This window comes from Acanthisitta chloris, unplaced genomic scaffold, assembly GCF_000695815.1.
Source record: "Acanthisitta chloris isolate BGI_N310 unplaced genomic scaffold, ASM69581v1 scaffold45824, whole genome shotgun sequence".
In the NCBI taxonomy this organism is placed as follows: Eukaryota; Metazoa; Chordata; class Aves; order Passeriformes; family Acanthisittidae; genus Acanthisitta; species Acanthisitta chloris.
This window is the reverse complement of record NW_008670696.1, coordinates 1,152-22,633: the sequence shown is the minus strand read 5'-3', so window position 1 is coordinate 22,633 and position 21,482 is coordinate 1,152. Positions and strand designations below refer to the sequence as shown.

Here is a 21,482-nt window from a genome sequence, read left to right as displayed (position 1 = left end):
GGCCGTGATGGGGTTTGGGGGTTGGCAGCGCTCGGGGAAACACTCGGTGTGGGTCTTGGGCAGGTCCCGTGCGGGATGGACTCGATGGCCCTTGGGGGTCCCTTCCAGCTCGCACCGCTGTGTGGGTGCGAGGAGCTGTGGGCGGGACTTGTGTCAGGGTCAGGGAGTCGCGACAGGGACGAGGAGAGGTTGGTGTGGGGCTGTGCCTTTCTGCCCGCTGTGCTGTTTTAAACCCGGCGGTCGCAGTGAGGTGGTGTTAAACCCGGGCCCCTGCTCTCCTGCTCTGTCTTCAGAGAGTTGGGGTTTTTCTGAGCAGTATCACTTTGAACTGCAACCTGCACAGGAGCGTTAGAGCTGTGGTGCTTCCCGCAGTGCCTGTGACAGAATGGCCTGGAGTTGAAGAATATCTTCATCATGTGCTGCGTGGGCTTTCTTTGCTCGCTGAGTACAGAGAGGTGGTAAAACCCGGAGTGAAAGGCAGTCTCCGGAGTCATCCACCTTGCAGCAGTATAAGCGCTGGGGATCAGACTGGGTTTGGATAGTTCATTATCATGATTGGATTCACTGTCTTCAGAACACCAACACTAGCGTTATGCCTCAGGGTGCCACACTCCCCGTGGTTTGTGCTGCTGGAATGTGCCCCACACCATTGCACTGCATAGTAAAGAGCTTTCTTTGTTAAGGCTGCGCTGGGAGACATCCCTGCCTCTCCTGGCCTTTGTCCCCTCAGCTTTCTGCCTGCTCTGTGGAGCTGAATGGAGGATTAGTTCTGTTACCTTTGTGCTACTGGGGAACTAAGGGTTTTTTTCTGGTGTCCTTACATGCTGATTTAAAGAGGTACTTTGTAAGCATCACCACACTGGTGGTTGATGATGTTACCCAGTTACCTTAAAAGTGTGCTTAATTTGCTTTTCATTATTTTTCTCAAGCGAAATACAAGTAACAGAAGTGTGTGTCCATAACAGGCTAAACAGAAAACAAGGCTGCAGATGTTTACAAAGCACAGGAGAGAAACTGAAGAGCTATGGCTTAAGTGTGACTCAGTAACCTTCATTGTGGACTAGCTGGTTACTCCTGATAAGAAATTGATCAGGAACTATTTCCATGTATACCTTGCACTTAGGTAAGGAGAGCTGGTTCCTACAGGTGTAGGAGCAATGACAGATAGTGACACTCCTGATGTACATTGTTTTTATAACCAGTCTCCTTTGAAGCCTTCTGGACAAATTTAAACCTTTTATCTGGAAACTTGTGCCCTTCTCTCCTGAACCTATCAGGAAATGGTCTGGTCATTCTTCGGGGGAAAAAAAAAAGTAGTGTCAGCTTGTACAGTAAGTATTAAGTGTTCCTTAGTGAGCTAGAGTCTCCCCCTCTGCCAAAGAGCATATTTAGCAAAAAAACCCTCTTTTACTGGACCATATTCTGTATCAGTGTGTGTATTAAAAAGCATTGAAGCTGATAAATATAACTGTGCTACTGTGGTTCAGTCTTGAGTGTTAGTTGGTAATTGTGTGTGCTATTTAATGAGCTCTGTGTTAGTTAGGTGGTTGTGCAAGTGACGAGTTCTTAATTTAAAGAAATCAGAAGACCTCAGAGACCACTGTCTTTATGTGTGTTGTTTTAAGATGACCACTGATTAAAGGTGAAGCTCCCGTTCCTAGGGATACCTAGTTGTAGCACTTCCTTCTGGAAGGATTCAACTCCTCTGTTTGGTTTTTTTTCTAATTATACTTTTTTTTTTTTAGTGCTATGTATAATTTCATAAGACAGCCTGAGCCAAACAAACAGCTTGCTGCTATTTCCTCCCACTAGTTATTTTGAGTTGATTCTGGTGTTTGTTTAATCACATGGGAGGCCAAATTCCACTCAGCAACAGAGAGGGGAAAAAAAACCCCAACTCCTCACCTGGCAAGATGTTATCTTTCCTTTTTATATGCTGGTTGAGGGTGTTGAGCTGATTCATGTTGAAGCAGATGAGCAGCAGACCTGATATGAGTAAGGGATGACTTCTGCTGGGATACCAAGATTATGTAAGGCAAAAACTGGGGGCAAGAGCTCCTTGCCTGCTTGGCAGTGGAAGCTAGTAATTTGCTTATCCATTATGTGAAATTGGATGCCTGCTGGTTTGGTGTGGTCTGGTTTAGTCTATGTAGTAGCAATTGCTGAAGTCCTAAAGCTGTCCTGAGTCCACTGTGTGACAGATGAAACTAGACTTGTTGTAGTGTGAGTGCTTGCCTTTAATTTGGCACCTGCATTGTTTTTTCTTCTCTGTAGAATGAGTCCTCCTGCCTCCAAATGCTGAAAAAAGACACAAAATACTTGAGCTCCTGCCTATTTTTTTCCTCTCCTTTCTGCAGCTAGGATCCTGCAGTGCCACAGGGAAGCCTCTGTTCCTGCTGTCTGTAGTCTGCAGATAGGGATTAATTTCCTGAGGCTATTATCCTTTCCTTCAGACTCCATAGGGTTAAAAGCAGAGCATGACATTTGCTCACTGCTAGTCAAAATTACAGCCATTCATGCAGTAAGATTATTTTTGTGGTTTTAGGAGCCAGCAGTTTTTTTGTAATCAAGACCTGCTGAAACATCTTTAAATCACTTAATTGATAAATGAGGCAGCTGTGAGCAGAGGCAGCAGAAGTGATGTCGGAAAGCTCCTTTGCTGACTCCACAACTCACAGGCTATCTTGCCTTCTGCAGGAAGGAAAGGGAACCTTATGGACATTTTTCTCTTTTGATTGCTCTTTTTCTGGCACAGAGGGATCTTGTTGCTAAGAAGCACCTGACATCAGTCATTTCTCTCTCTTGCAAGGACTTCCAACACTATATCTTCTAGTCAGTGACTAATAAATGCACATCCTACAAGGTGTCTCCATGATCTTATCAAAAAAATAGCATAATTGTGTTAGCTGAAGGATGTTTCATTTTGTCCTTACAGGTTGCAATGTTGTTATTGCCTCTCGTAAATTTGACCGATTAAAAGCTGCTGCGGAAGAACTGAACAGTATGTTTTCCTCCATGAGTCCTGCCAAAGTGACTCCCATACAGTGCAATATCCGCAGAGAAGAAGAGGTAAAGGCCAGTGATCTTGTTCTGGGGCTTAATATGTCAAAAGCATATTGTGTATGTAAATTCTTAAATCTCCAAAGATCTTTTCTGGCCCTCTCAAAAGTGGCTTATATTGGGGAAAGGTGCAAAAAATCACAGTTAAATTGTTTAGGTGGATGTGCTTTCCAAGGGAAGACATTTCTTAACCACCTAAGCAAGAAAGCCTTTGTAATTGCAAATAGTTTTCTGACCATCTTACGTATTTCAGATATTTCTGGGAGAAGCAGGCCTTGGAACTGGCATCTTCTACAGCTGAGCCAGAGCCCACTTAGCATGATTCTTTGTCACATTTCCATGACAGAAGTGAGGGGGTGTAAACTGTGAAGATGGAGACCTCAGAATAGTGCCTTCAAACATGAAGGCGTAGCATGGAATCTCAGTGCTTGTGACTCGACACGAGTGCCCTGCATTATCAGTTTGGCTTGTATTAACCCCCCACAAGTAGATAATGTATTAGCCATGTTTGAAATTTTGGTTACAGTTTGAGGTGTGCCTCATTGCAAACTCTGTTAGTATCCCAGTTGAGTTTTTCCATTTTCTCCATATTACAAAAAATGGAAGATCAAGAGCAGAAGTACTTAATCCAGGTTCTTCAGAAGTCTGCATGCACCTGCTAACTTTTATCTGTGTAATTAAATATTTAAAAGTCCAACTTCATGTTGAATTTTTTAACTTATTGAAGACAGCAAGAAAATCTTCCAGTAACCACTGATTGCTACATTTTTCTTCACCTCTCAAAGTCTCTGTTAAGTATCTTAAATATTAATGACCTTCAAGAGCTATGAAGATTCTGGAAATATCCTAATATATAACCATAAAACAAATACAAAAGTAAATTCTTCCCTTGTGGAACAGTTCGTGCCATAAAATATTTATAGTGATATACTCAGACTTTCTCTCATGAAGGAGATGAACCCTGGGGCTGTGCAGTATGTCACTTCACCTAGCAGTGAATTTTAGGTTTGTATTTACTAGCATCAGCAGTGCAACATAATAGGTTATGACAGATGTCAGAGGGCAACTTACATGATTAAAGCTACAGGAAAGAAAAGAGGTAAAGGGAGAAAAAAAGGCTTAAGCCTTTTTTCATGTCTGTTTTTTCACAGAAAGTACTCTGGCACACTTAATAACCTGCTGCAGCTGAATCTTATTTCTGTATCAGTTTAAAAATGATTTAGTGGGATTTAGTGGGATCTGCAGTGTTCTGTGAGATGATGCAGTGCTTGGATGGTAGTGAGGTAATCTCCACTAAACTACCATTTCTTCTTTGTTTCCTGTTTTAGTGTGGCTAAATACCTGTTTGACAAAACAGGTTTAAATGGCTTTGGAGTTTTTTTGAAGGTGCTTTTCGAGCCTCTTTATAGTGCTGTATAAAGTGTTCAGGCATTATTCTGTGTTACCAGTAACCATGCTGGTACTTGAAGAAACTTCTGTCTTTGCCATTGCCCTGTAGTTTTATCATAAAATTGTCTTGTTTCCAGTTTATTTCTAAGCTCTGTTCATTTATAGACACATCAGAACTTTCTTCAAACTTTTGGTATGATAATTGATGCAGGTTCTCTCTAACCGTTGCCCTTTTCATGTCTGTATCTATTGAAGAGGGTTCAGAGGAATAAGGCAGATTAAACTCCAGTCTTGAATTTTTCAGTCATTGATTCAGCCTTATAGTTTGATTCACTTCAGTTCTCCAACTGCTCTTACTTCTTTCTGTTGAAGTCCTATTTAGAAAAAAAATCACAGTGGAAATCTCAAGTGTTTTCTGGAAGTTTTGAAAAAGGAATGCAGTTTCTGTTGCATGTTGATGTGAAAACTCGTGTACCTGTTAAACAAATATTTATCCATTCCAGATGCCCATCTCCAAGGCCAGATTTTTTTACTGGTTAGAGACATCCTGTGATTTTTATTCTTTAGCTTTTGGATTTTTGGCTATGTTCTCCTCTGTTAGTTCTCTAATGCTGAAATTCTCAAAGATTGCTAAATCCTGGTAACTTGTTACTTTATTTCTAAATTTACTGTTGGACCAGAAATGTGTGGATCATATTTTCAGCTTTTGAATTTATATCCTTACACTTAGGTACTTCGTGTTTGTAAGTTGAAACCAGATAAACTCAAATTAACTATCATTTACTTATACTGCTGAAAATCGTCAGAACTGAGGCATGTGGCAAGTTCTCCACAACCCACTGCTTACTAAGGGCAGCAGTGGTGAATTCTTTTTTCTAATTTGCACTTGATTGCCTTGTGGAAACTAGAGGAAAATGACCTTTGGGGCTTTTACTTCGATTCAAAGAGTATCATACATCCACTTTCCAAACCTATTCCAGAACCTAAAATTTAGTGCCTGGGACTTGGAGTCTTAGGAACAGGATCTATAAAAAGGTGCAGTGAAGGATTTTCCTAGCCTAGAAGGTAAATCTTAAGTAGAGGGAACTCACTTCAGTATTTTTCCTAATATGGGAAGAGCTTTTTGTTACAGTAGAAGATGGGATAAGAGGGCATATAAACCTCTGGGTTCCCTCATGAGGGAAACAAGACTTTAAGACTGTGTTGGCTCTGTGTGCTGCTCATTAATAGCTTTACAACTCATTGTCTGCTTTCAGCTTAGTATGAGTGAAGAGTACCTCAGGTGTCATGGAAGCTCGTTGTTGGGTAGAGAGGACAGCCTCGGCAAGTATTCCATGCGAGTCATTACATCCTCTGTCTCGGCTCTTACACCAGGTACCAAAGAACATGTGCAGGAGAAAAACATAATAAATGTTTCAACAAGGTAAAAAGACTTAGGAGTTCAAGCCTGCTTAGACGTCAGAAGTGATCTATCACTAGCAACAAAGCCCAGGAAGAGTCCTGAAGAACTACATAATTCATTTAGTATATCCTTCTCTCCGGCATCTCACTGAAGTCTTTCTAAGAATAAATCTTTCTTTTAAGGAAGTCACCATGATCACCTGTAGGAACAAGCCATCTGTTCTTACTATAGCATGCCTTTTTTTTAATCCATCCTTCTCCATCAGTTGTTCTGCATTTCTTTAAAGGTCCATATGAATTTTGTCCTGTTTTTAATTGTATAATCAGGCAAACTGGAGGGAGGGACTTTGAGTACAGGAAATTTAAGAAAGATTAAGGTGCTTTCAAATTGCCAGATGATTATTATTTTTTTGCCTCCTATTGCAAATCTGAAAGTGACTGACCTGCTTTGAAGATAACACACCTTATGCTTCTTGTGTGTCCTAGTTCGTATCTGTGAAATTCAAACATTAGAGGGTTCATCCCTCATCATATAGTGCAATGTTTGTTAGAGCTCTTCCTGGCTTAGGAAGAGTCAAAGGAGGTGCAGTGAATTAATTGCTTCACAAGCTTGATGGCAGATATCATGGGAATAGCTTAATGAATTCACATTTTTAAATCTCTAAATCTTCATCCTCAGAAGCCCTCTTGCTTTCTAGCAAAGCTTACTTTTCGTTTAGTGTGCAAGAAATAATCCTGCTTGATGGAGGATTTTCAACCACTGCATAGCCTGTCAGGCTTTTTTTTTCGTGAGTTTGCTACTGCTGCTGCTTTTGACTAGTTTTCTGTTGAATGTAAAGGATAACAAACCTATTTTGTTTTTAAAGATGGAAGAGTAGAGGGTTCTGAGATGGTACTAAGAAGATCTGAGGTTTCTGTATTCTGTCATCATGGGGCCTTACCCTGGAGCAGTGATTGTGCACCTGTTCCTTATCCTGAGCCTGGAGTGCATGTAGTGATAGATATTGCTTCTTAGTGATTATGAAGCTGAAGTGATTTTAATTGCTTGCATGTTTGCTAGCACTGCCCACATAACGTGTTGAGAGCAGGTCAGTTTGCTCTTGCTGTGATACAAACCAGACAGTTCTCTCTGTGTGTTTGGCTTTTCAAACCAAGCTCTTTATCCAAAATCCAAGGGCCTAATTAATCAATTTCAGTGCCTCAATGCAATGGTGGCCAGAATGGAGGAGAGAGACCCCATCCTTTTTCCATTATAAAAAAGAGCTGTCTATTTATCTCTGTATGTGTTGGGAAGGGGAAGCTTATGTTTGTGTGTCTTAAGTCTTGAGCTCCAGCAAATCTATTGACAGGGACAAAGCATGAGGAACTTATTACCTTTGTAAAGCCTCTTCGCTGTATGCTGTGGACAAACATTTCTTTCACTGGCACACAGATAAATAGAATACATGTAGGTTAAATGGGAGATAAAACCTTGTACTTCTGGTAGGCCACTGCTCTTGAAATCAGCAATTCAGAATTCTGTGCACAGTGTCCCCTTTCCACACTTGAGCTCCAGCAACAGCACCTGCTGCTGGACCAGACCCCAAGGGTAAAACCTGTCACTTGGACATCTGACAAACAAGCCTCCTTCAGTCAGACTCATTACATCACTACTTAGCACTTACCTTGTGTCCGAGTTCGCTAGTAGCTTTTCTTTTCCAGTAAACTTTGTAGCCTAGCGTAGTCTCAGTGGGTTTATAAATACTTAATGCCTGTCTGTGTGAAGCCAGTAGTGGAAGACTGTGGCTTGGTGGGGAGTTGTGGATAAGAGATTCCTCCTGTTGTACTTTTGAATAACACAAAGTAAAAATACCTGTTTGTGCCAGAATGTCTACTGGTTCTAGTCCCCAAATAGCAAATCTCTAACACTCTGTAGTGGGTAGTTTGCCTGTGAGTTTTACTCAAGTTCAGTGTGACCTGTGAACGCAAGTGGACGTTTGTCTCTTTTCCCTGTGTCACTGACTACTGTCATCTCAGTTATCTGAGAAAGTGACCCCCTGCATCATACTTCTGTGTTGCAGTCACACACAGAAGTTCCTTGTTGAAGAGCTCCAATCTTCTGTTATGTCTGAAGTGCCTGATTGTGTTCCTTTCGATCTTTCTCAGAAGAACGTCCTAAACTAGTAGCTGTACCTTGTGCAGCTCTGCTTTGCTTCCGGAGAGAGTCTTTAGTAGCTTTTTTAAAGAAGTTCTTTCCAAGTGGATTTTGAAATTACAGAAAAAAATCTTTAGTTCTCACTGTGATTTAAATGTATTCAACCAGACCCTCCTCCTCTCTGTGCTGGTGGCTGCTGTCACCATGTTTATTGTAATGGGGAGGAGCACTGCAATTATGCTTTCTCTGCAGCACAGAAGACATTGTGAAGACTGCTGCAGTTGGAGCTATTTTAGCTGTCACTGGCGAGCCTGCTAGCCTTTCCTGGTCTTGGGAAAGCAGAACTGATATGTGTTTGTTGTTGTAGGGGGTTTTTTAACTGTTTTTTTCCCCCGAGAATATGGTGCAACAAGTAGGAACAACATCAGAGTTTCTGAAGATACAACATATGAACCATTGTGAAGTGATAGGTTATAGCAGGGTTTGTCCAGCTGTTGAAAATTTGCTTGTAATGTCACTTCTCAGTGGATTTTTCTTGTTAATTTTTTTTCTGTCTTTTCTTTCTATGATTCTTAGCATTTTCCCTTCTCTCTCTCTCTCTTTCTTTTATTTTTCCCCAGTCTGAGTAGCCTTAGTCTGTTCAAAATTTTCCTGTACTGAAATCATTCCTGTTCCATAAATGAGCTCATACTTGAGGGACTTGCAGAGAATATTAAAAGCAAGATTCTCAGGCTGATGGGTAGAAGAGTTTTGATATTGCTGAGCAAAGCATAACTTTTGCTGCCTAGGCAGACATAACTTACTTTAGTGAACAAAGGAAAAAGCCAGAATGTCTTTGTGGCATGGCTGTTCTCACAAGGTTTAGGACTGCTGTCACAGATGTTTTGGTTTTCTGAGTTGTTTTTTTTCCCTCAGATCCTACAAGCTGCAGCGACTGATGTGAGGAATAAGATGACATTCAGAATTTAAAGATGGTGATTTAGGTCTCAAAATTATTTTTTAAGGCATTTTTTTTCTCAGCAGTCACTAATTTTTCAGTGAGGCTTCAGTCACTATATGTTTGTTTAGTTTTTTCTTCAGAGAGATGCATCCTCAGGGGATCCATACAATCCTGTTAAACCATCCTGAACTGTCAGCAACAAAAGATTCAAGGCAGCTATTTATGAGACTGAGTTGGTGACACTTGTCATGAGACATAGATCATGCATTGCTTGCTCTATTTTTCCTTATGTTTTCTACTGCCAGCTCAGTACAGGAAAGGCTAATTGTTATCCCTCCCCTAGTCCAATCTGTTTGAGCAGCAGCATTGCTCCAGCTGTTTGGGTTTCGGGGTTTTTTTTGGTCTGTGTTTTCTTTGACCACAGATGCTAGATTAACTTTTTATATATGCTTGAGTAGGAATAACTGGTGCATGGTATCTAGTTATGATTGATGATGTAAGCAGGAAACAGCCATATTGTCCCATTTCCTGTTTCTTGAGATAAAGATTAAATTATTAAGCAGTTGCTATGGAATTCTTATTACTAACTTGAAATAGTATTTTTGCTAAAGAAGGCAACTGGTATTTCCAGCACTTTGTAGAGTTCATGTTTTGTAGGGTAACTAACCATCTTGATCTGTGTAAGAAGATTGGCTGTTCCCAACTCTTATGTCAGAGCTTTAGTGAATGTACAAAACTTCTAGATAAGGATGTTAAAACTCCACAAGATGATTTACGTTTCCTATTTAAAATGCTTAGGCGTGTGGGTCAAACAGAAAAACAGCAGCTACCTTATATGGGACTCTTCCAGCATCTGATGTGAACACTCCAACCCTTTTGAAAAATTCAGGAGATTCTTAGTAGATCTTATGTAGCTTTTGTGTGTGTTTGGTTTCACAAATCTTCAGCAGCTTAAGTCCCCTTCTTCTTCTGTTGCTGCTGGTATTTTATGTGGCACCTGCATTATACCAGCAAGATTTCCTAAGTAAGCATGGACACACCCCAGTCCTGCCTGGCTGAATAAACCTCTCATACTAATTTCACAGCCTCTCTGGAGGTTCAGCCTCCTCTTTTGCTGTGAAAAGGATTTGAGAAAGAGAACACTGTCTGAGAGTGACATTGAGTATATAGTCTAATCAGCATTCCACACTAACATATTGTTTCAGGTAGAAGCTTTGGTGAGGTCTACACTGAGTCTGCATGGGAAGATTGACTTCCTGGTGAATAATGGAGGGGGGCAGTTTGCAAGTCCTTCTGAAGCCATCCGTGCGAAAGGCTGGAATGCTGTGATAGACACGAATCTGACAGGGACCTTCTATTGCTGCAAAGCAGGTAACATCTGAACTTTTTTTGGTTGGTTGGTTTTGGTTTTTTGCAGCAATACAAGAACACAAGAAATGTTTCCTTGCCTTCTTTTTTTTTCACACGTTTATCTGACAGTGGTTATTTGTTTTCATGAATCTCATCCAAAGCTTTGCATTAAATGGTACATTACTTCTGTTCATATATACAAACATACATTTAGGCAAGTATGATCTTCTGGTTAAGGTCAGGTTTGGGGAGTCAGTTGGCTTGGATACTCACTTAAAAGACCATAGGAAAACCAGTCACCTTCTGTGGCCTGTGTGTAACACAGGAAAATATTTCTCTCCCTTCAGGGATGTAAATTTAAGCTTAAATTTAAGTATGGTACATGCTTCTTAAATAGCATTCGGAATCTGGAAATGAAAGTAATTTAGGTGGAAACATGAAATCTTGATTTCCACCAGATGCCTCTCGACAATCATTGAGCCTTACCTGGACCACACGAGTTGTACCACAGGCTCAGCTCTGGATTGGTGAGGCTGTGGTACAAAGAGCAGATTGTTTATGTCTGCATGGCAAATGTGTAATGTGATTGCAGTTAAGGCTCCAAATTTGGCTTCCAGTTGGCAAGTTCATTTGTATACATTTCTTCTGGTATTTATAGGTTATCTTCCTCCTTCATACAGTGTACAATGCCTGGATGCAGGAACATGGAGGAGTCATTGTCAACATTACTGCTGCCGTGAGAAATGGGTTTCCTGGAATGTCGTAATATATTTTTTCTTTTTACGTTTTCCTGTATTTTCTGCCTAATTGCTTCTAAATACTTCACTTTAGAAAGGTGTGCACTGGGCAGCAGCAGAGTATAGAAATAGAGTAGTTAGGTCAAGAGAGAACAAGGATATCACTTGGTTGCATGTGTGGGATCTTTTACTAATTCAGTAGAGACCACAGGAGTAAATGGCATCTGTGGTCTCTCTTAACTTGTTTGTACCAAGCTATGAAACAAGACTTGGCAGTGAAGTTTTCATGGGAAATAAGTGTGCCAGTGGAACTAGTTCCACTAGTTCTTGCACTCTCTCTCTAAATTGCTGGAGGGTTTGCAAGAACTTGGCACCTGCTGCTTTTCTCTTCTGCTCTCAGTTTACATGTCTTGATGGTGCAATGAGTTACGGCAGTTGGACTGGGAGTAGGAGGGAAATTTCTAGTACATCACCAGGTGTTGGCTTTGTCTATCAGCTCACATAATGCCTCCCTCTCCTCTTTTCCTTTACTCTCACTTTGTAGCCATCTTTCTTGAGGGAGGGTTTCTAATGCATGAAAATGCAGCATCCTCTCTGTAGTTGTATGTGTACTGCATTTGTTCAAATTTCTTTACCCTCAAAATGGAGGTGAGCAGGAGTCTTCCAACTGAAAACTTTCCACCACTAAAGTTCCAATTCGTTGAAAGATAAATAATGCTCAGAAAATTAATTGTTTCAATTATTTTCTTTTCAAAGGGAATTTTGAAGTTGTCAAGATGCTTCATTTTGAAAGTTTCTTAATAGGAAAACAAAATCTGAATTTATTCTTTGAAACTACCTTTTCCTTTTTTATTTTTAAACTTTTAAATTGAGTTTGTATAGAAGAAAGCATTAAAAATGTATTTTGTGCAAATGTTTCATTACTTGTCTTTGCCCTGATTGAAGGTTAAAAATTTTCAAAACTAAAATTTTTCGAGGAGCAGCAAAATACTGTCTCACTAGCTTGTTCTTGGCAGTACAGAATAAATGTCATGATCCACAGGGTGGTGCTGAAGCTACAGTTACTCTAGTTTCTCCACACTGATAAAGTCTGGTTGAATTTTCACAGCAAACAACCTGAGGCTATATTTAAGTGTTGAACCAAGAGGGGGAAAAAAGCTAATTCTGAATAACAGTGGAAAAATTTTCCCGAATAACTGTTGTGTGTACATGGAGATGGATAAACAAAAACTACTTTCAAATTAAATTGCTGTTGAATTGATACTACTTGTAGGAATGTACTATTGAAAAAATTTGTCTTTGCAAGTCCAGCCACAGCAAGTGCTAAAAGTCACCTGAGAGAATTTTTCGTATTTTGAACATGAACCTCATCAAGTTTGCTCGTAGTGTGTCTGGAGATTATTTAGTTCTGTCCTAAACATATGAAGTTGGGTTTTCTTATGGTTTTCTTGATTTTTTTTTTTCTGATTCTTTCCCTGGTATTTCAGAAGCTATTATATCTATCTCCTCTAAGTCTGTTATGCTAGGCTAAAGAAACTAAATTCTGTTAATTTTCTGAGTCCAACTGTACACCATTCATTACTGCAGTAATTTTTTCTGGATTTGTTCTGCTTGTAATCGTTCCAGAGTAGTTTCCTCTAGCAGCAAGGTGTATGAGTTCACTCGGACTCTCAATGCCTCTGTCTCCATCCCCCTATAGTCTTTTTTAATAGTGACTTATTTTAATCATATTTGTCAGCAGATCTAAACTATTTTTCATCCCACTATCCTTCCAAATGTTGCTTCACCTGTGCAGCCTACAGGTAGTTTTACATGGTTTGAACTTTACCTCCAGTTGTTTCTCATTTCATAAGCCTCCCTCTGCAGCAGAGTGACCTCATGTCACCTTGGGGAAGAGATTGTAAGTATTTCCAGAAACGACAGGAAATCACAGCATAGCTTGTTCAAACAGTGAAGCTATGGTCAAACTAACAAACTAGAAATCTCTCTCTCTCTGATGGTTGGTCCAGCCATAGAAAGCTGCTCTGACTACCCTAGTGGGTCTGCAGTAGAATTAACATTGAGCACTTTTAGCTGAGGGAACAGATGCTTCCTTTGCTTTCTTTTCTCAACAGGCACACAGGAGCTGCAAGAGCTGCAGTGGATAACCTAACCAAGACTTTAGCTTTAGAATGGGCCCACAGTGGAGTAAGAATCAACAGTGTTGCTCCTGTAAGTAATGTCAAATGATCTGATTAAATTTGGCCATTGTACATGTTCATAGTTAAAGCTTTCACAACAAAAGGAATTTTAAAACCTGCAGCCTGTAACTGTTTGTGGATTATTTATGTATTTACTTATTTATAATTCCCTCATCTGTGTTCTTTCGGTTATTTGAGTGTGTTTTGTATGTTTTGGATGATGAGTCAGAGGATGTGGGATAAAATTGCTTCTGCTTTCTGCTTTGACTTGGCACTCTGGGTTGCTGGGCTTTTGAAATGACACTGGTAGGAGCTGGTGACCTGTCTACTAAAGCCTTGACATAAAATTACTGAATGCTTTGCATTTCAGTAATGGATACATTATTTCTGAGTTCACAAAGCTTCTTCTGTTTGAGCTTCAGGTATTCTGATGGTTTCCCTCTGTGTTTACAAAGCTATGTTGAAAATCTCTGTCACATCACATGTTTTACTTCGTCTTCTACGTGTTAAGTTAGATTGGCTTTCGGCTTGTAAAGGGGCTGTATTTGGAGTGGACCTTCTCTCAAAGAAATTATATGCAAAAATGTGTGTTCTGATTTTTTTTCTTACCAAATTCATGCAGACAGGAAACCACCATATAGGTCAGCTAAAATATGCCTGCCACATTTCTGAGGAAGTAGGCAGCAGGTAGCAGTTGTTTTAAGTAAGTGTGTGGAAAGAGCAGCTGTATTTTGTAGTGCATAGTGCAGCAGTTACAGAGGTTATATAGAAGCTCCAGCTTTGACATATGAGATTGTGTGATCTGTTGTGATTTGTGTAATCTTCTCATAACCACATTTTACTTTGCACATTTACTCTCTTGAAATCAAAAGAGGAAATGTAAACTTTCCCTGACTACATTCAGAATTTATCTTACCTCACTATAAGTGAAGTGTCAGAGTTGTTTAAGTGATCTTTAGGAAAATCTTGCCACTATCTTTGTAGAATGTCTGTAAATCCTGTTATGCTTCTTGTCCTGAAACCTCTGGCTCGCTTTGTTTGGCATAGCACAGAATGCTCAATGGTAGATGTGTGGTGATCATTCAGGTAGTAGCTCTTATGTAGCCTTTGGAGACTTGTTAAATATTAAGATCTACTGGCTTGTATTTCCTGTTTATTTGTTTTTTATGACTTAGCAAGTCTTGGGGGAAGTGAGTAATTAAGAGAGCATTATTATCTGAATATACTTTTCAAGCATGCTAATTACCTAATGAATCATGCTGATTAAACGTAGCACATGTCTAAAGGAGTTTTTGACAGGCAAACAGTTGAGGGGTTTGGCTCTTTCAGGAGTGTTTGCCTAGCTTTGTTACTATGCTCCTAACTAAAGTCCATGGTGTAGTTACAGTAATACTTCTGTCATCTTTGTGGATACACCAGGTCTGTGGTAACAGTGTGACTGCTTTACAGGAGCAGAGTGACCTGTAGGGAATGGATACATAGAGAGGGAAACGTGCATTGTGGAAAAATAGTTTGACATACTCACATTATACAGGTAGCTTAGAAATCTTAGTATGTACTTCATGGATGAATTCAGATTATTTTAACTTATTTAAACTTGAGTCCCAAAGGTTCTGTCCTAACTAATCTCTGTAACCAAGTGTTCCCATTGCTGTAGCCTTCATCTTCCCTCTCAAGGCTAAACAGGACTGAATAATCATCAGGGCAAAGGCAATCACTTTTTTCTGTTTCTACAGCAGCTAAGCAGGGAGAGTTGGAATTCTGACTGAAATGTCTGCTTCCATAACTCAAAGTAAATAAGTCTAGTGTTCTTACAGATGACCAGAAACTGTTGAGAACTTGTTCCTGGGGCTTTGTAGTTTCCTGCTGTAAACTAACATGAAATGCTTGTAATTTCATAACAATCTCTGAGTTTCTTTATACTCCACTTCTTAGTTATTGAAGTGACAGTGGAGAATTGGAGTAATCAGAACTATTGTGCTTGACTAGAGATGTGGCTAGCAGCCAAATTACCTTCTTGTGTAAATTATACTAGTCCATTAAGTTTAAAAACTTGCATTCAAGTGCTCTGTAGATAGTTTGATCCCACAGAAAATCGCAGTGCTGACAACTTCACAGTTTTAGAATAATCATTTTAAACATGCAAGAGAATTAAATTTTCACTATGCTGTTTTAAAATAGGGACTGGTGTTTTCAGAAACTGCTGTTGCAAACTATGGAGAACAAGGCATAACGATGTGGTTAAAGAGCATACCAAAGGTTCCTGCCAAGAGGTCGGCAGTTCCTGAGGAGGTAATGTATTTCAGAACACTGGTGATGTTTCTACTTCTGTGTCTCTATTTTGAAGCCACTTTCTTATATGGAAAACAAAATAGACTTAATTTTGCACCATGATGGAATATTTGAAAAGGAAATAGCTTATGGTAATGTGTAGCTGTGCCAAGTGGGAGACTTAACTAGTAGTTAAGTTACTGGTTAAGTTACTGTTATACTAAAAATTTAATTCAGCTGCCTCATGCAGCTGAAGTGTTTCATAGTAGACATTAGTTCCTGAAAAGGTTGACTTCCAGCAGGGAGGACTGAAAGAATGAATATTAAGGTGGAAAAAAGTTTATCTTAAAAGTACTTAGCTCTGTTCCACCAAGTGTGTGCACTTTGATGAACTGGTCAACTTTTATGCATTTTTTTTTTGCAATCTGATCTGTGAGAGGTTACTGGTTTTCCTCTGCTTAGTACGTGATGGTTGTGGCTGGTGGGATGGCTTAGCACTGTTACAGTTTTCATTACTGAGTAGAAAACATTACTGTCTTGCCTGTAAGAGTTTGTACAAGCCTCTTTGACATGAACAATCCACAGCAGTTTAAGAGAGATTAAAATGGTCATTCTTCTGTTAGATCTCTCCGGCAGTGTGTTTCCTACTGTCTCCAGCTGCTTCTTTCATAACTGGGATAACCATGGTTGTGGATGGTGGCCAGAGTTTATACAGCCATACCCTAGAAATACCTGGTAAGAAACGGAATACAGAATGAGGTCTTTCAAGTGTCTGAAGTTGGGCAATGGGAGAACACAGAAGTAAAATGCTTGGTTTCTCAATCAGCTAAGTGTGTTCTTTTCTTTGTTTTCCCCAGATCATGACAGATGGCCCTCACCACCAGAAGGAAAGAATTCTGAAATGCTGAAAAAGCTTCTTTCTGGCGAGTTCAAGCCAAAGCTGTAAAAGAAGGAGATTTCACCTTATTCCCAGCTGCACATTTGCTGATAATCTCATTTATAATTTGGGTTTATTATTCTCAGTTGTGATTTTTTTTGCTCATATGTAACTCTGCTGAGTGCCTTGATATTCACTGCTTTATACTTAAAACTTGAAAGGCTGTGCATAGTAAATTTCTTCTCTGAAAACGCTTGCCCTGAAAACATTCAGTCTTTTGGGAAGGGAAGGTATGAAAGACAAATTGTCCTCTTTCACAGGCACTAAGTAATGAAAAATCTCAGTCAGAAGTGAGTAAAAAGAAGACTATTTTGAAGTGAAGGGGGTTGAAAGGGGATGTTTTGGAATCCTATTCTGGATGAATTTGGGGAGTAGGTAATTTAAATCTCTGTTGTTATTAGTTGCATCAGTAACCCTTGAGGTAAGTGTTAGCTCTACACTGTTTCTGTTCAGCCACACACTGAGTGTTAAACAGTGGTTTTAAAGACCAAGTACAGTAAGTATTTCTCTGAAAATAATTAAAAATAAGGTGGAATACTGTCATTAATGTTTCAAACTAATATGGAATAGCATATTGGGAATGCTTTGAATTGTTAGTATCTGTAATGGCATAATGGAGTCAAGCTGGCTGCAACTTAAATTTGCTAATAGAATAATCAGATAATAAATTCAAACTTTAACATACAGTGATGGAAAACAGTATAGATTCAACAATTTAACATGTAAAATCTTGAAAATCTGATGTGTATTGCAGTGTTCTCTGCAGTATGCTACTCTAGTAAAGGGGAGATTTTGGATCCTTCATTTACTAGTTAAGACACTTTCTATTCATACTGTGTTGGCTTACAGTGTTAACAGAATTTTGTTTATCAGTGTGTCTAAAATAAGTGTGATTTTTGTGAAAAATGCAGAGATGCCATTTAAAAAACAGAAATCTTGCAATACATCACTGGAAGAGGCTCTGTTTGTAATTTTTTATTCACTTTAAGGCAAGTGCTCCCGTGTCTGCTAACTGGAATGAAAATGTAAAAAATAAGAAATGGCTGTGTTTGCTGTAACTGAAATTTGTGGCATCAAGTTGCTGCTATGAAACAGACTTTTAATACTTCATTTTGGACTGAATATAAGAGTCTGTGCCGGTTGTGTGCTTGCTGCAAAGGTGTTTGACTTTTGTGCCTTTCATTAAAATGTGGATTCTTACATGGGTTCATGTAGATTGCTTCTTCATGAAAGTCTGAATGTCAGTTTTGGAGGGGGGAGGAGGACTTTGAGCCAAAATGAGTGTTCTTTCTGATGTATCCTCTTTCCTTAGTAACTGGATGATCATTTATGCAGTTGTGAGAAACTTGTGCAGAGATAAAGTCAGGTTTTTTCAAACCTCTTGTGCAAGGTGTATTTTGATTATTGCAAATATTAGTTCAGGGTACACAGCAAGCGAATTCTGGAAGCAAATGCATCTGTTGGATAATTAACTCTAGAAGCCTAGCACATTGCATTAAGTGAAATTATTTAGTTTGTTCAGACATTATTTCTATATTCTTAACATCTTTCTGAAAAAGGTGAAACATGAGTAGGCTTGAGACTTCTGGAATTTACTTTCTCTTCATGTTTGACTGTGAGTTTCTATGGTATCTGTGGACTGTAGATTTGATGTGAAATGGAAGTGAATTGATAAAACTGAATGTCTTTTTATTATACCCCAGAACTGTTCGCTACAGGACTTGAGCATAAACTTGGAAATGATCAATTTTTAATCTTGCAGATTTCCTCTTTAACTATGCTAGTGTATGAATATTCATAAAGAGAGGAAGTTTATAGGTAATGATGGTGAAATGCATCAGTCATCTCAGGAAATGGAACATTAGAAAGGTGAGCGCTCTCCTGTGTGGGAGACAGGTTCAGTCTGCAATTAAGAAACTCCTTCGCAAGTAAGAACTATAACAAACCTTTCTGCTTGTCTAGCAAAGCAGTGAATGTACTACAAAGATGTAAGCTGGCTGTTTAAAAGAGGCTGTGTGTGCTTTTCTCAAGCTAGCATTTGTGGAGCCATAGTGTGCTGCAGCTTAGTGCAATAGGAGAGTATACTCAAAATGCTCTAGGGGTAAGTCTAGTGTAAGAATACCGAAAATAAATCCTCAGAAGGGAACAGGGCAACATGTGTTCTCTGCTCTTTCTGCATTTCTTTTTTTTCCCAGTAGTAGTACTAATGTTCCCCATGTGCTGAGGCGTACTGTGCACAATATTAAAATTCTTATCACATTATATTAATCGTAGGATACTAAGTCCTTTGCTGTAATGGTTTTGCAATAATCACAGCCTTTGTTTGGGGTTTTGTTTTGGTTTCGTGTTTTTCTTCTTGCACCATGGAGGACATGAAATACTTAATTCTCAGAACAGAGGTTTTATTTTGGTCTTGCCTCTTTGATCCATTTTGATGCAGTTTTAAATAAGTTTGGCAGTGCCTTGCAGACACCCAGTGTTGTGTCAGCTGGCAGCACGAGAGTTTCGGGTTTCTGCTGTTAGTGCTGCAGATAGTATCAGCTGTAGTAGAGCTCTTCCTATGCCAACAGCCCTTGATCAAAGGGCATTGAGAGGTTAAAAAAAGGGGTGTGGTAACAAAAACATCCTCCACCTGTCTAAGATTTGGGTAGCTGAAGTTCAGAGAACAGGGCTTTATTTTCTTTCATTTATTTTGCAAGGGAGGTGGAAGCAACTGTGAGAAAAGGACTGAGGAACCTTCAGAGGAATCAAGGAGATTTACTGACCAAACAATGTAATATAGACATTTGCTGCACTGTACAGTTCTAATAAGCAAATTGAAGAATGTCAGAATGACAGTTACATTTACCGTCCTGTTAGAAACCTCTTTTTGGTGGTTTAATATTTACCTCTGGCTAAACTTGTGCCTATTCTGCCTATCCCTTATCAGATACTCATTTTACTGATGAATAGATGCTTATCAGCTGCTACTTTGCTCCACTCTCTGGTGTTATGTCTGAATATGTGTCAGAGCTTTCCATTTGTGACCGCAGCATAGTTCAAGGAAGGGGAATTTCTGTCAACTGTACTTACGTTTTACAGATACACTTTGTGTTAAGCAGAATATTGTTCATTCAGGGTAGTTGTTTAGTGTAAAATGAAGTTTGATTATGCCATGGGTTTACTTAGTGTAAGATGAAGTCTGTATTGTAAAAATCTTAGTTCTTTAAAGATTGACAGTTGTCACGGTTACTAAAGGGAAAATAATGTGTACAGTGTCATTCTGCAGTAGGGTCTGTTGTCTGCCTTAAGATGTGAATGAGCAAAGGTGAGGCAAACACTGCTTGTTGCAAGCATTTATGGCTATGTTTAGTCTTCTGAACGGTTGTACAGAATATCCCATATAATGTTTAACAAAATGTGTTCGTTGCCAGCTAGTGTAATTTCATACACTTCTAATCAGCATCTCCAGGTTCCTCTTGTCATCTCAAATAGCAGATCTGTGTTAAATGGCTGAGTGCTGTAAGTGTTAGGGAAATAGTCTTATTAGTAAAGTCAACAGAGTCTGTGTTCTGGGTTTACTGAACGTGGCTGAGTCCTAAAGGTACATGACTTGCTTAATAAACTTCAGTGATGGGGTAGGAGCAGACAAACCTATCAGAACTGCTTCCCAGGCTCACTTAGAGTGTATGATATATTTTTATAAATCTTCCATCAGTGGTTTAGGACTGTCCTCCCCAAGCTATTTGCTCTTCCTCTCTTTTGGCATCAGCCTTACAGTGATGGTGCATTGGAATCGGGAGGAACTGGAATTACTGAGATGCAGGCACATGTTTCTTTCTGTCATGGAAAGGCAGAGGAGCATAGCAAACATGACTAGCAAAGGTTTGAAATAATGCTGCTGTTTGCTCAATGCATGTGAGCTGGATTTAAATTTGTAAAGAGTCTGTTGGCCCTCCTGCAAGGAGGAAAGACTGGATCATGTTATAACATCCTGGCATTAAAAACTTTACACTACTGCTGTTCCCAGAAGAAGCCATTTTGACTGCCCTTATCTGCTCTGCCTCCAGCAGCTTGTTCCTTTGCCAGTTCACCCCTCTTTTGATTAAATATGTGTGAAATTAATCACTGATTTAACAGGATCCTTTTCTGGATGTAGTTCAAAATATGGTAATATGGTGCCAGCTACAACAGGAAGGAGTGGTGGGGAGAAAAAGGATGATGCCATGGCTATAAAAGGAGGCTGGTTTCTTCCCTTCTGAAGTGTTTAGAAGCTGTGGCTTTAGTGTTAACTAACACAGGCACTTGTTAGCCTCGAGCAATACATGTAGGAGGTGAGAACCTCTTATTGCAATGAGGTATTGATTCTGGAATTCAGGGAGAGCTGTTCTGCTGGATTTCAGTCAATTGTTTGAGTACACTATCCTAAGATGTGCTTACCCTTTAATTTCCACCCCATGGCTCCCAACTCCTGTTGTCTGTACAAGGTCTGTACTGAATGCATAAATAACTACTATACTTTATTGCAACTCCTGTCAGGTATTTTACACTATTATTTTCCATGTGAGCATTTATGCCATTCCTATAAGCTTTATTTTGCTCCAGCAGCATGACACACGATCCCAGAACCATGCCCCTGGCTATGGGCTGAGCTCAGTGTGAGCCACTGTCGTAAGTGCTGGTCCCTGGTGTTGATAGATTTTTTTTTATCTCAAAGTCAATATTTAGCTGTTTATCCTGTTTCTGATACGGAAGATGCTCTGAGTTAGGGATTATGGCATGATAGCACTGGTGCCTGTCAGGATGTACATCACCTGTGCAAAGCACTCTTGGGACGGTGCTCACAGTGCAGCGAGAGCGCTGTGTGCTGTGCAGGCTTTTTGCAGTCGTACAAAGGACCACACGGGCAGAGGAATGTGCAGGAACTCTGACTTCAAAACCTACTGTTCACTAACCCTTCCTCCGTCAGTGAAAGCCATTTGCAAGATGCTAAAGCTGACAAATGGCCATGAACTGGAACATTAAGGTTAGGGAAACTCTGGAGGTGTTTTCAAAGCTGTGTAAGCAGCTGTGGCTCATTGATCTTGCTTGATCGTGCAGGAGG

The 21,482-nt window shown here is 39.7% G+C and overlaps 1 protein-coding gene across 1 annotated transcript; it reads left to right on the top strand.

Annotated features, from left to right (window-relative positions):
* Window positions 1–2,935: 2,935 nt before the first annotated feature.
* PECR (peroxisomal trans-2-enoyl-CoA reductase) lies at window positions 2,936–16,499 on the top strand (the record flags this gene model as incomplete). Its single annotated transcript, XM_009073752.1, has 7 exons — window positions 2,936–3,069; window positions 10,130–10,295; window positions 10,955–11,036; window positions 13,126–13,222; window positions 15,373–15,483; window positions 16,086–16,197; window positions 16,320–16,499. Coding segments are annotated over 7 exons (791 nt in total), but the record flags the coding sequence as incomplete, so codon positions are not given.
* Window positions 16,500–21,482: the final 4,983 nt, after the last annotated feature.